The sequence below is a fragment of the Bombus impatiens genome, unplaced genomic scaffold, assembly GCF_000188095.3.
Source record: "Bombus impatiens unplaced genomic scaffold, BIMP_2.2 scf_0102, whole genome shotgun sequence".
Classification (NCBI taxonomy): domain Eukaryota; kingdom Metazoa; phylum Arthropoda; class Insecta; order Hymenoptera; family Apidae; genus Bombus; species Bombus impatiens.
Window position 1 is genome coordinate 394,750 of NT_176521.1, and position 14,595 is coordinate 409,344.

The 14,595-nt window shown below is 32.2% G+C and overlaps 3 protein-coding genes and 1 non-coding gene across 6 annotated transcripts; 2 read left to right on the forward strand and 2 right to left on the reverse strand.

Moving 5' to 3' along the window:
* Nucleotides 1–883: 883 nt before the first annotated feature.
* LOC100749111 (innexin inx2) lies at nucleotides 884–4,348 on the reverse strand. The gene is made up of 2 exons (XM_012395004.3): nucleotides 4,212–4,348; nucleotides 884–4,104 (listed from the first exon to the last, which is right to left on the reverse strand). The coding sequence occupies exon 2, from the start codon at nucleotides 3,931–3,933 to the stop codon at nucleotides 2,857–2,859; it is 1,077 nt and encodes a 358-aa protein (XP_012250427.1). The 5' UTR covers nucleotides 3,934–4,104; nucleotides 4,212–4,348; the 3' UTR covers nucleotides 884–2,856.
* A 1,838-nt stretch (nucleotides 4,349–6,186) lies between these two features.
* TRNAR-ACG lies at nucleotides 6,187–6,259 on the forward strand. The gene has a single exon. It is a non-coding gene; the product is annotated as a tRNA-Arg (tRNA).
* A 1,300-nt stretch (nucleotides 6,260–7,559) lies between these two features.
* LOC100744961 (kynurenine formamidase) lies at nucleotides 7,560–10,529 on the forward strand. 2 transcript variants are annotated; one of them, XM_024364658.2, is made up of 8 exons: nucleotides 7,560–7,700; nucleotides 8,941–9,031; nucleotides 9,094–9,195; nucleotides 9,341–9,475; nucleotides 9,575–9,653; nucleotides 9,730–9,921; nucleotides 9,991–10,126; nucleotides 10,212–10,529. In XM_024364658.2, the coding sequence occupies exons 1-8, from the start codon at nucleotides 7,695–7,697 to the stop codon at nucleotides 10,347–10,349; spliced, it is 879 nt and encodes a 292-aa protein (XP_024220426.1). In that variant the 5' UTR covers nucleotides 7,560–7,694; the 3' UTR covers nucleotides 10,350–10,529. The 2 variants fall into 2 exon arrangements, with proteins under 2 accessions (XP_024220426.1, XP_003486270.1); XM_003486222.4 differs by lacking the exon at nucleotides 7,560–7,700 and adding an exon at nucleotides 8,486–8,862.
* LOC100745083 (protein PFC0760c) lies at nucleotides 10,455–14,349 on the reverse strand. 2 transcript variants are annotated; one of them, XM_012395053.3, is made up of 5 exons: nucleotides 14,148–14,349; nucleotides 13,504–13,808; nucleotides 12,179–13,364; nucleotides 11,376–12,098; nucleotides 10,455–11,300 (listed from the first exon to the last, which is right to left on the reverse strand). In XM_012395053.3, the coding sequence occupies exons 2-5, from the start codon at nucleotides 13,564–13,566 to the stop codon at nucleotides 10,645–10,647; spliced, it is 2,628 nt and encodes an 875-aa protein (XP_012250476.1). In that variant the 5' UTR covers nucleotides 13,567–13,808; nucleotides 14,148–14,349; the 3' UTR covers nucleotides 10,455–10,644. The 2 variants fall into 2 exon arrangements, with proteins under 2 accessions (XP_012250476.1, XP_033174497.1); XM_033318606.1 differs by lacking the exon at nucleotides 14,148–14,349 and adding an exon at nucleotides 13,991–14,093.
* Nucleotides 14,350–14,595: the final 246 nt, after the last annotated feature.

Sequence of the window (14,595 nt, forward strand, 5' to 3'; positions counted from 1 at the left end):
GTGCGTTTAATAGCTTTTATTAATTTATTAATTATCATCGATGACTAATAAGCTATGTAGAAAGGAACATGTTAATTAGTTACAGCCTTTGGAGTACTCTTGGTTCCTCGAGGAAGTTTGATTGAATACTCGGCGTCCAAAGGCACTGGAACTAAAACATAGCTTCTCAGCGTCTTTTGATTCTTCAAATTCCAGTGAGTTATCAAAAAGGATTTGATGTATTTCGACAAGAAAAGAAGTAAATTGCAGAACTTTTTTCTTACTCTCAAGTTCTCTGAATCAGAAAATTAAATATATGTCTGTGTATATGTGTGCGTGAGAAGATAACGACTATGATTATTAAAATTATCAATATAAAAAAAAGTAAACGGGAGTAAACTGACGGTTTATAAAGAAAAGGAACAAACACCTCTGGGGAGATATTATGCGAACGAAATTAATCAAAATCGAAAAGGGAACACTGGCATGAAAAGCAAGAGAGAAGGAAGTATATATATAACATATTTATATGTATAATATATATACATATATGTATATATATGTGTATATATATATATATATGTAATAAGTGTAATGAGAGAAAGTTCTAAATTCTATTCACGTGTACAATCCTAAATATGATAGATACAAAATACAAAAATCACGATGATGTGGAGTGTTTCGATTACTTGGCAGTCTTACTTTGAGCATGGATCCCTCAAGAAGAATTACATATTACTACATTTGACAATGAGAATTGGTATGCGAAAAACGATTATCTGAGCTCTCAAGCTCGCGCGCACGTTTTCCATTTCTTCCCTTTTAAATTCTTACCAGCTAAACGTACGTTATCTTTATTGTCTTTTATTTCTTCTTAAAATAGTCTTTTTCTCGCGTCTATTCCTTTTTTTCTTTAGAATTTCACTTAGGTCGCATATAAAGGACGGTATTACAATAATTCCGACACTAACGACAATTTTAAGGTAGTAGTTTCAAACGTTTCAAATAGGAGAAACGGAAATGATGGACGAGCAAAAGTAACACTAAGAAAGGATGGAGAAAAAGAAATCTACGTATGTTCATCGATGAAAGTCTGTAGACTTTTTTTGACGCTTCTTCTTTTTTTTCTTTTGGTCCCTCCATGTATAGTAAAATATATATATATATATAAATGTATATAACATTCTAATTATCGCAATGTGTTAAAAGTATTAATAGAGAAAAAGCAAGCGAAAATAAACGTTCAAAGGAAATTTTTCGTTACAGCATTTTTTCTTTCTAAACTACCCGTCTGCATGGCTGCCCTTCTCCCTCTCACTCGATCTCATTCACTCTTCTCTCTCTCGTGCGTGCTCTTTCCCTCTTTTTCTCCTCTTCTCATTTATTTCGAACTCCCTCTTTCTATATATATATATAATATAAATTTATATATATTCTCTATTTTATAAGATATTCTACAATGTACAAGATGTACGCCTACGATATGAGAAAATAATAATATGGTAAGCAGAAAAATTACATTTCTAGGAAGACGAAGCGACGCGTCGTTCGATTCTCGAACGAAGAGTGGGGTCGATGAGGGACCATTTAATCTTCGCGACAAACCTGCACAACCCGACTTTTCGATTTCTCCTTCTCTCGTGCATTGTTTCATCCAACAATAAGAGAAAAAAAGAAAACAGCAAAGAATAATGGAAGGACGCATCCATTCGAAGCAAATAAAAAAAAAGCAAAGGCGCTTGTTCTGAAAGAAAAAAAAGAAGACAAAAAGAGATGAAATGAAAAAAAAATGCCGAGAAAAGGAGAATGGCAAGAGAAATGAAAATGTCGTGTCGTCTCCCATTTTATATCACACAATCGAAGTTTCTCTCTACAAAGCCTCCATGTCTAGGAGCAATTTAATACTTGTAAGCTCTTTCTCCCTCTATCTCGCATGTGTATAGGTATATAGCTATATATGCGCGTGTGTGTATGTACGATATGTATAATATATATACACACACATATACATCCTCGTTATATTTGTGCTACCAATGCTTGTAGATTTATCGAGCGATATCGACCGAGCAGATGGGAAACATTATTTTCGCGAATAAAAACGATGACGTTAGAAAAATGAAAGCAAATATAAGGTATTCGTCTTATTGTTTCTTAATATCGATAACGATATCACGGAACAGCATGGCGCAATTTTTGACATTGTGTACATTGGATCGTAAATTAGATTTAGTTACAAAAATGTGTAGTATTAAAAAAGATACTAAAAGGAAAAAACAATGATCTATGGATGATATCGAAGTCAAAGGATTCAAGGAAATTACGTGACGAGGCTATGAGTAGGATCGAACATGTATCTATGGTCGCTAGCTATCGACAGAAACTATTGATAGTCTCGTGTATACTGTAGTGCAGATGGAAATGAATGTATTGTTTAACTGTTTAACTAAAAAAAAAAAAAAAGAGAGAGAGAGATAGAGAAAGAGGAGAGAGAGAGAGAGACAAAAAAGAAAAATGATTAATTTCTTCATTTGCTTCGCTTGATATGTTATGTTAAACAGAACTTGCACTTCCGATCGAGAATTATCATGTAACGATCGGTAAGGCAACTCACTTTACACGTATGCCAAATGAACTACGAAAAATTTGTCCAAAATTGTTGGAATGCGCGTATACGTCCCATATATATGTTACAGATACGAAAAATAAACGTAATTCAAAATGGCTTTGATCTTCAAATAACTACATTAATGAAAATACGGTAAACTACAACTTGATTCGACTCGACTAATCGGATCTGTTGATGAATCGAATAGTAAAAACGAAGAAGCGGGGGAAAAGAAAAGAAAAAAGAGGAATTCTAAGAATGTATGTAAGAAACTAGACGGATTCTTTGCCCTGTAGTTTCGTGGCAAGATCGACGACGAGCTGCTGGTACACCACAGGATCTATGTTCTTGCCGAGCTGATAAAGAACGAACCAGTCACCGATCTGGCACTTCTCAGCGATGGTTCCGATATGCTCCGGCTTGGAGAGGCGCGATCGGGCACGCAAGAGCACTAAGCGAAGTTTCGGCCCGGCTACTACCGCGGCACGGTACGCCAGGGTCAAACCGCTCAACACCGACAGGATGATGAACCAGAACCAGAGGAACACGTATATCTTCTCGTTGACGATGTTTAACGGTAACACGCAGAGACCATCGAATTTCTGCACCGTACCGGACGCACCATATTTGTGGAAGGTACATTTGGTCACTTTCGGGAATACCCGTGACATCGGGTCGATCCTCTCCTCAGGTTCCATTTCTGTAAATTTCACCACGTCCGAGCCATAGGTGGTGAACTCGCCATCCAAGAAGAAGTCCATGAAGTAGATCTGGCCGACTACGTTAACGAAATTTAGCACTTCGCAGAGGAAGAAACGGAATGCGTAAAAATTCTGAGTGTGCCAATTCGAAGCGAAATACTCGACTAGTAATTTCCTTCTTTCCGATTTGCATTCGTCGCTCATTACTGGGCAATTTAGGTCTAGAACTAGCATCTTGATTCTACCACCTTCCCAAGTCTTCCACAGGTAACGTGGCACGTAAAATAATATCGCCTGGAAGAACAGCGTGAAGCACACCCACTGATAATATTTGTGGTACTTGATTTCGTCCTCGCCATCGACGTGGGACGCAACACCTGGTTGCACTATGTCTTTGCCGACTACGCCAGTTCGATCAGGGATCGTGAACGTCGAGTAGATCCAACAGTAAGTGTCCATCACGTGAAGCGGTATTTCGTCCACGATACAGTCTATAGGGTCTCCGATATATTGCCTGGACGTGACCAATAACGAAAAAGCAATTAATATGATCACCGTAGCTTTGTAGTGCAGCCGGAAGACATTATTGTCGATGCAAACGTTGTCTAGCTTGAGCAGTCCCTTTACTGAACCGAATACGTCAAACATGGTTGGCTATTTTCCTTCGAACAGGTACTACAGGAGAGAAATCGAGCGATTTATCCCAATCGCAAGTTTTACTTTACTATTTACCAATCAAACCGGACACTCGGGTTGTTGATGACCCGCGCGACGTGACGCCGCGCGTCAAGAGGCGTCAAGAAGCGTCCCTGGGCCTCCCTGCACACGCACAAAAACAAACAGCGTTCAAAAAATTCGTTTATCGCGATAATCGTTGTATTTCTATTCGTTACCGATTTATCTATCACTGAATAAATTTCGTTTACCGAAATCTCGTTCGAATTTCCGAAAACACGTGTGTTCCGTTCCGATCGTTCCGTGACCACTGCGCGCGTGAGCACGGCTCTACCGCAGCAAAGCGTCACCGAGAGCGGTTGTGTCGTAATGGCTGCGTTCAGAAACGCTCTACGACACGAGCACACGAGGACATGCCGTTCCGTAAGCTGCTTCCTTTTGCTCTTCTCTCTGTCTATCTTCTTCTTCGTCGATTCGCTTCTTCTCTCTTGCGTATGTATACCGTATAACGTCTTATCTCTGTCTCGCTTGCAGATTATATACAGCCTGGTTGGGGACGCTATACTATACGTTTACTTCTGCTGCACACCAAGATTCTATCCCCACTTACGGACACGAGAAAACTCGTCTCTCTTTCTGTCTCTGTCTGTCTTAGGTTCTCTTTCACACTCTTGTCCCTTTACTATAACCTAACCCCACTTTTCGTCTCTTTTAACCGCCGCGTCGGCCCGGATCACAAGAAACTTAGGCCCATCGTTCGTATAGGTTCGATTGTGCTCGGCTAACATCGGTTCCAACGTTCCAGCGAAACCTCCAGACGCATATACGCATGCGTAATCGAAAAAGCAACCCACGCCACTCTCGTGTACGATCTTATTTAAATTTAAGAATAATAGCCATGAAATATTTGTTTAGAGCGTTACTATAAACATTTACATTACAATAAACGTAGTTTCTTTCGTTTAGTAAATTTCGATTATTTAATCAAAAGTTTAAATGCTGTCTCTTCAATTGAAGGCTTGTGAAGAAAGTTTTGAAAGAATATACGCTGCTTAAATAGAATAACCAGTCGAAAATTGATAATTGTAAATTACTTCTTTATTGGTAATAGCGTCATTTACCTTGTTTTCCATCTCATATCGTTAACTCCATTCTCTTTAGTTATTTGAGTACTACCGTTTTTATATAGCTTAATTTTTATCGAATCGAATATTTTAGAATACAACGGAAATATTTGGCATGAAAATATTTTGTAATAAAATCATATGCTTGAATTTTATTAAAGCAAAATATACAAGGGATTTAATTCAACAGGATTATTAAAAAAAGCTCGAAAGAGGTAATCGGAATAACTTGCACTATATGTATTATATGTTTCGTATTACAAATACCAGACTTAACATACCACTTTCTATCTGAAGTTTTGCACCGTTCTAGAATGATACTCTGTAATGAATAGTAATTATCCCTAACAAATAATTTTTATTGACTTCTATTACTCCACGGATTACTTAAATTAAATAAATAGGTAAAAGCTACTTTAATCTCAAATCGATATGTAGATTAATTACTATTTAATCTGAAATCAGCAGACGCTGATAATTAGACAAATTAAATCGCCTTTATAGTAAATTATGTATTACGAGTACACATGATCTGTTCATACACATTAATAGAGGTAGTCAATCACAACCTTATATTCTTTTTATCACGAATATTTGTAATGTTAGTATTATGCTTAAATGTCATTATCTATTTCAGTTATGCTTTATCGATAAAAAGATTCTCTGACATTGCATTCCAGTGAACTCTTTCTATAAATTGATTTTGCTATATCATATCCTTATCTGCAGCTGACGGTAAGTCTCCGGTAACGTAACTGTATCTCTATTTGATTGTCACGGATCTGAATCGTCATTGGCATTCTTGGAAGAATAGCTTTAAAATCTGAACATTAATAAATATTAATAAATATTAATAAATACTTACGTCTCTTAATGGCAAACAGATTATTATATATTGTTATATATTGTTATATTAGGTTAGTTATACTGTCTTGCAGATACTACTAGACAAGCATTACAATCACAATTACACTCTTTACTGTCAAAGTATTATGGGATTTATTTTATTTAAGCAAAATTATACAAACAAATACAATTTTAATATATAATATAAATACTATTATACACTTTGTACAAGTATATAAAAAATAAAACCAAGGTCGGTCCTGTGGCGCAACGGATAACGCGTCTGACTACGGATCAGAAGATTCCAGGTTCGAATCCTGGCAGGATCGGAATTTCTTTTTTCCTAAAACATATTTCATCCCTTAAATGATAGAATCAATATAATTTTAGGTCAACTGTAAACAATTAATTATTTTTATAATCCGATACTGCATTTCTTTTTCTTTTTATCTCACAAACAATGTCTCAAATATATTTTTTTTCTTTTTTTTCTTCTTTTTTATTTATTTATTTTTTTTTTTCAAAATTAAAGCACTTACATCTTACAAGAAATACATTTGTCATATATCTATCTTTACTGGATTATTCATGCCATCTTAAGCTGAAAGCAGTCGGATAAAATAGAACAAGTATTTTGTTTCATAGTTGATCATGAATTGTATTAAGAAATGCTTTGGATATTCAAATTGCGAGTCAAAACATTTTTATCGAGAAAGTTCATTTCCCTGTCTTAACCTTAATCATTCATTTTCAGTCTCTTCTAACAATACAAATCGCAGTTTGACTGTACTTTCTCTTACTGATTAACTGTTAAGCAGGTAAACCTTAGTTATTCGAAAAGCTTAAGAGAAGGATCGGCGATAGAATGCAGATACGCGTGGAAACGTCTATAGTCAGTACGATCTTCAGCAATACATGTCATACCTACTCAATTCGGAATGACTTGAAGGAATATATTATGATATCTAGTTCGCGAACAAATGCCGGAATCGCTGCTATTAATAGCCACGGGCCGATCCTGAATTCCAACGAAGGTAACACGGTATAGAAGGATATCTACTTAATGCCCTGGAAACTAATTGGAAGCGAGCGTAGTCGGTGGGTCAAATAAATTAACCCAGTATGCACACGAAAACCGGTTGCAAGACAGTGTAAACCGAGGACTATCAAGGCAAGTACGAAGACGTTCCTTCACAAGGAATCTTTAAATTGACAGAATAATTCTGCTTTTATGTCGTTCAAGTATCGAATTACTAATCTAATCTTTTCCCTTATTATTAATGATTCAGTAAAAATATACCAAATATTACTTCTTCAAATAGTTTTAAATTAAACATAACTTTATAGGTAACATCTTTTGTTCGAGGAAATGATTTCATTGCGAATAGGAATCGTGAAGATAGATGGATCGAATAATGATTTAAGAATGCATGAAGGTTCGATGATCGTTCGTCACTGGCCTGGATTATACCGCTGCTTGCATTTTATTGTGCATTACTCAGCTCTCTCGAACGAAATATCCGTTGAACCGACGGATTTTTGACTGAAAAAGGTTTCTCTTACCTGTGGTCTGTGGGTAGGCGTTGACGTGGCACGATACTCGATACATCAGCTGCTGCAGACCTACCTGTGACTTCTCCGTGGAGAATGGCGCGCGTTACAGAAGAGTGGGGCCAAAATGAAGGGACCGGTTTTTCTGGTTTTCAATATCTTCGACCCTCATACTCTATTCTTGTTACTTTCGTCACGATCGTGCTATAGGATATGTATGTATGTGTAAAATATGTATTTTGAACGTATGTATATATATAGTATACATATGTACTATATTTCATTCCCATTTTACGCCCTCCTTTGCCAAACATAATTTTTCAACTTATTCACTTTTGCTTTAACTGAGATACAGGATTGTCGAGTTATTCTAAAATTTTCTAGCACCCGAGAGAAAAAAATCGTCTCAACTCATGCTGTATACGATTGAGCTATAACGAAGGGGACATATAGCGTCTGATATTGATCACATTGTTTATGTTTCCTTACTTAATGAATTAATATCGTTCCACTAAAAATTCAAATGTACATATATACTTACGTATATTTAATGATTGTTTTACTTGAAATACAATTAGTGAGATTCCTTTTTAGAAATATTTATACCAGGAAATATTACATAAAAAGTCAAATCTTTCCAATATGTTTAATTAATTAATTAAAAATATTTTTATTTATTTATTTATCTATGATCATATTGTAAACTTATAATAAAATTAAAATGTGTTCATGTAAATCAAACTATGGTATAAATTGAGATAAACTTGAGCGTAAATAGGATAATCAGTCACTTAAATATGTAACATTCCGAATGCTTACTCTATGTTGCAATAAAATTATGTAAATGACCAGAATCCTTCAATCATTGACAGAAGGCTTAATTGTAAAATTATTATCTTAAAATTCTATTAAATTAAATTAAATTAAATTAAAATTCTATAAGTTTTAATGAATAATCGACTTAAATTTTGCTTTCATTGTGCAAATCGTATCATCCAATTCCTAGAAGTGAAAGTACATAATTATGTATTGCAATCTGTTGTAAGTTTCATAGTCATGCGCATGTAACAGTAGCGCAATCTACAATCAAGGGACAGTCACGATATTTAATACTAGAGTTTCAAAGAATGTACAAGTAATTTTTATTACATGACGGAACATTCAGTGAATTATATCGCAACTGTTGAAATAAACTGATAAATCGCATTCTTTTGGTTAAAACTCATTATCTGTTTAACGATATCGTGAATTTTATCAAAAATTCGACGATGTGATGTTAGAGAGTGTCTCCAATAAGAACATAGTTATCGTTACAATTAAATTTTTCTTGTTTGAAGTTGGGACGTATACATGAATATATGGATTAAAGATGTCTATTTCGGTAACTACTAATCGATTCCTTATGGTGTTAATGAATTCTCATTACTATTTATTCAGAATTGCATTTGTTTGGTTTTAGGAACAGGAGATACTCTATACTCCTAGCAAATGGAGTAAGAGGTTCGATCAAATGCAAATATTATCAAATTATTATAAATTTGCTAAAAAGAGTAAGTTGAAATTAACATGAAATCGAATTAAAGTAAACAATAGTTTATTTATATTATTATAGTTACCGATGATGCTCGTAAAAATTGTAAATGCGAATTAAATATTCCGTATGGAACAACAGAACGAACTAAATATGATATCTATGGAGCTGACTTGCCCAAAGGTATGTTATTCATGTTACGCATGTACGCATATTAAAGGTTTTAAATTTTCAGTTTGTTTCAGTTTTTTGCAGTGTAAATAATTTTAAATATTTCACTTTAGCTTACTTCCATTATGGTATTTTGAACAATACATGTTTCTTCCAGATTCCCCCATATTTATATTCATTCACGGTGGTTATTGGCAAGAAGGTAGCAAAGATTTTGCTGCATTTACAGTTCCTGTCTTTGTTAATAAAGGAATTAAAGTAATAACCATTGGCTATGATTTATGTCCTAATGGTAAACTGTATTTTTTTCACATTTCTATCTTTCTCTAGATACAAAATTTTAAAAAAATATTTAAAAAATATTTTAATTAATATTTATATTATATTTTAGTTAAATTTGGGGATATAATATCTCAGATAAAAATAGCGATTAAACATATATTAAACTGTGCATCGAATCTCGAATGTCGGTAAGATGCACATAATACTTACATGATAATTTTGTTAATTTATAATATAATGATAAAATTGGGTGAATTCTTATAGGAATGTTTGGCTCTCTGGTCATAGCGCTGGCGCACATTTAGCGTCCAGCATTTTGTATGATAAATTATGGTTAGATGAAATGACGAAAAACGGATACTTAAATCTACTAAAAGGTATCGTGTTAATAGGAGGTGTTTATAATTTGAATCCCCTGCTCGATACAAATATTGTTACGCCTTTGAAACTTACAAAGTAAATATCTGAATACTTATATAGACTATTTACTTTAGTTCATAATAATATGTAACATATATGTTTTAGAGATGAAATCAACACATATAGCTTTACCACTCTTGATACCAAAAATAACACACTCATCCAAGGGTTGAAAGTTATTGTAACTATTGGGGAATGTGATTCACCAGGACTTATTAATGAATCACGCGAGTGTACTCAGGTACTCGTGTTATTCTAAATAAATAAGTGACAATTTTTTCCTGCTCTAAATAAAAATTTGTAATCTTATATTCTTTTCATTCTAGCAACTTATTACAATAGTAGACGATGTTCATTATATATTTCTTCGGGGAAATATTGACCATTTTAATATCATGGAAGAACTCACGAATGAAGAATTTATTTTGACAAAAGTGATACTAAATAACATCTTTCATGAATGAAAAAGAATAATTTAATAACATAAAATCAGAAAGAATATAGAAATATATAATTTTAATGCAATCAGATAAATTTATAATATTTAACATATAAAATTTGTATATATATATATTTTGATATTCGTAAAAAATTTATTTAATGCAATATATCAGTATACTAATACATTGTTGCTAAATTACAAATTGTTTGTAAAAAAGTTATTACGTTTATTTACTCTAGACTGTCTATTGGTCATCTGTCATTTGTTAATTTTGCATAACAATGATCACGACGAACTGCTTTTAACTTTTCTATGAGTCATTTAGATTGTGACGTTGATGAAAATGTCTTTGGACGTTGCAAAGTATTTTCCTTTTGTTTCATGGGTAGCACTATCATTTGATTAGACCGAAGCACAGAACTTGTGCTTTTTTGTTTCATTTGTGAATTCTGTATTTGATTAATATTTGTTTCCTGATTAACTAAATTTGATGATATATTATTTATACTTGTAAATTTTGTATTTTTATCTATTGCTTGCGGCGAAGATATGATCTGACCGCTTCCTAATTTAGTTACATTACGCGAATCCATATTTTTAGTATTCAATCTTACATAATTATTTGTAATATTTTTTACATTAATTATGCTTTTACCTGTTGGTATTACAAATGTCTTGCAGTTACCTTTTACAATAGGAATTACCTGAATGGTACGAACCGAATTTTCTTGTGTAGTATCTTGTGTAAGATCTATTACATTTTTAGCAGTTAATGTCTTTAATGTATCTTCACTTTCATTAGATTCACCTACTTTCTCTTGTCCATCTTTCCATGTAATCGGAGGTTTAGCAAAAGAGCGTACTCGTAACAATGGCTTTTCTTCTGCTTCTTCTGCTTCTTCTGCTTCTTCTGCCTTATCCTCTAGTGACTTGTCATCCATTGGATTTTCACTTATTATATTAGGATCATCCTCTACAACACATATATGTAATAAAATCTACATGTTTTTGTTCATTCTTCAATGATTAACTTTTTTTCATCACTAACCTTTTGTTCTGTCAATAAGAATTTTATTATCTGTTGTGGTTGAGAATGCTATATTAGTTGTAATATTTAAATGCTTTGTCACATTAGGCGCTGATATTGTGTCATTTTGTATTATCGACTCCGATTTAAAATCATTTTTATAATTAGATGTATTCACAAAATCGTTAACTTTACTTGATTTTAAATTGTCACCCTTATGATCTTTTAATCTATCATTGATTTCTTGTTGGTATATTTCTCCCATTTCTATATCGGAGTTAGCTTCTCCTGTATTAGATTTGGCTTCTGTATTTGTTTTATTTTTAGATGTTTCACTTCTATCAGTACTATTCTCATCTTCCGATGAACTACTTTTATCGTTATCTGTATCCAGATTTACATCAATGTCACTAATGCCATTATCGTCAGCCTCATCATTATCATCATCTTCTTCTTCATCATCATTATTTTCTATGCTATCATCATCATCTTCTTCATTCTCTGATCTTTTAGGATGAGTAATCTGATCTTTCATTTCTTCTTGTTTCTTTACATATTCCTCAAATGTATCTGATAGTTTCTTCTCACCAATTCTCTTGTTCTGCATTAATTTTTCAGCTAATTCCATATCCTTTAATGCAGGATCATCTTCTTTATTTTCAAGAAATAATGAAAATGTATCCCAATAATCATTGCGTCTACACCTTTGCAAATGTTCTCCTAAATCGATGAACGCCTTTTTTGCTATAAAAATTAACAATACATAAAGATTAAATTTAATTATTTAAATTATAGTAATTACTAGTGAAATTATAATAACTTACCAATCTCACGCAGTTTTTTATTATTCAAACCTAAATTATTTGTATCATTACATCTTGTCACGCATTGTAAAATATCATTGTAATCTGGGAAAATTAGTGCTTTTGTAAAATCACCAATTTTCTTCAATTTGTTTCTTTTTGATATTTTAGAATTAATGAAACTTGTAATAGCATTATTTACAACAACAATACTAGTTGTACTGAAGTCTTTTGGTCTTAGATATTGCCGTTCTGCATCAATATTTCCTCCAGTATATTCACAGTACTTATTATACAGTTCCACCATTCGATGTTTATATTTTTCTAATTTTATATAATTACTATTTTCTTCATCATCAAAATCTACTTCTAATTCTTCAAAATGTTTTATATACTTTTCACATTTTTTCATTGCATTTAAAATTTTTCTAATTTTCTTTTCTGTAGCAAGTTCTTTTTTTTGTTCTTCTTCATTATCTGCGCTAGTCAACAACATTTCGTTATCATTAATTATACTATTACTAGTTTGTGTCATATTTGGACACATTCCAGTAGATGCATTGGAATTATTTAGTTTACAATCTCTATTTGTTTTGTTTACATCAGAAAAATAATCTCTATTTGATAATAATGTCGACTTTCCTTTACAGCAATTTTTCATTTCATTCATTACTTCAGCTATATATATGTAAAGTTTACAATTACTCTCCATTATGTCATTTCTCTTTCGATTTAAAAAATTATTGAAAGCTTCAGAATGAGCATATACAGGATCCAACTGTTCATAACGTCTTTTTAATTTATTAACAATCTTTTTCATATCATCAGAACGATCTTTCTGTAAACATAAACTAATAAACATAGAGAATATATCCTGTTCCATAGAAGAAATAGTTTTCTTCTCCTTTACAACCAACTGTGGTTTCAATAATATTTTATTTTCTTCTCTTCCTTTTTCTGTTTCTTCCTCCACCTTCACATTACATGCTTTAACATTAGCTTCTTGAGAATTAACTTGAGAATTTTTGTCAATACAAGAACTATCAACATTTTCTATTTCAGATGCTTTTCTTTTACGTCTTTTTACTGCTTCATTGTCACACAAGGAAGCTTCTACTCTTATAGTAGTTATTAAGAAGTTAGAATGGGAGTTATGACTATCTTTTACTAATTTGATAACTGACCTTTGTGTTTCATTAGTTTTATTCTGAAACAATAACATTTTGAACTCTAAATGTCTTTCAACATGTTCATAACTTATTAAGCATAGATACATCACATTATAATTGCTAAGAATTTACAGTTGACATAATTATATATATTTTAATGTAACAAGATATACGAACCTGTCTTGCATCTTCATCATCATCTGATGAGATACAAATAATGTCATTCTCCTTACTAACCATATTTATTATTTTATGAAAAAGTTAGATTATAATATTACAATACATGACATCCATCACTTATCTTGCTGACAAAAAACGATAATATAACGATTAATTCTATTACAATTGCGTCAAAAGCCTTTCATTGTGTATACATACTAGCGTTTGTTTAAAAGTATATACACGTTTCTATTTAGCCTGCTATAACATCACCTTATTTTTGTTTCCACTTTAACAGTATAGATAAATTTGATCAAGTAAAACTAAAAGTATGCAATTCAATATTGATTTAGATGTTTTCATTGAAATCTTTATCTTTAAAGGTTAACAGTTGAAGAAAAATTCGAAATTGTATTCTTAAAAATAAATAATTCTTATATACTATATTTACAACGTTACAATTAATTATTAGCCTTTAGGGACTTTACTTCCTCACGTTACGTACCACCTTAATCACGCAACTTTAAGTTTTATTGGAAAAATTTTGTCAAAACAGTCTATAGGAAAGAAAACTTAAGAAAAAATGGAATAACACCGTTCTTCCGCAATTTTGTAAACTATTGTCATAAAGGAAAAAATAAACCAGTAGAAGATGATAATACCTGTTTTAGATAAATTTTATCCAAGAAAGCGACTACATAAAACTTTAGAAAAAAATAAAATAGAATATTAGAATAATTTTTATTGACGTTAGGCTATCAGAATAAAATATAAATTTCCAATATTTCTATAACGATACAATGTTTTACGTTAGTGTTTTTATTACTATTTAAGGTTAATCTAACACTAATTTTAGGGTCAAACCTAAACGATTTTCTCATAGCATTATTAAGTTGGTACGAGTAGAAACTTTAAAATAATAATTAGAAAAACTTATTCGCACAATAAATATCGAAATATTGTACTTGCATCTTTGAATACGATACATTATATTGATGAAAATTTAGAATCGAAGTTTTCTTATACATTTTATTTATGTTAATTTCTTGATTATTTCTTTAACTTCTTGCCTCTTAGTCCTTAATACTTAGAATCACCAACTAATTATCA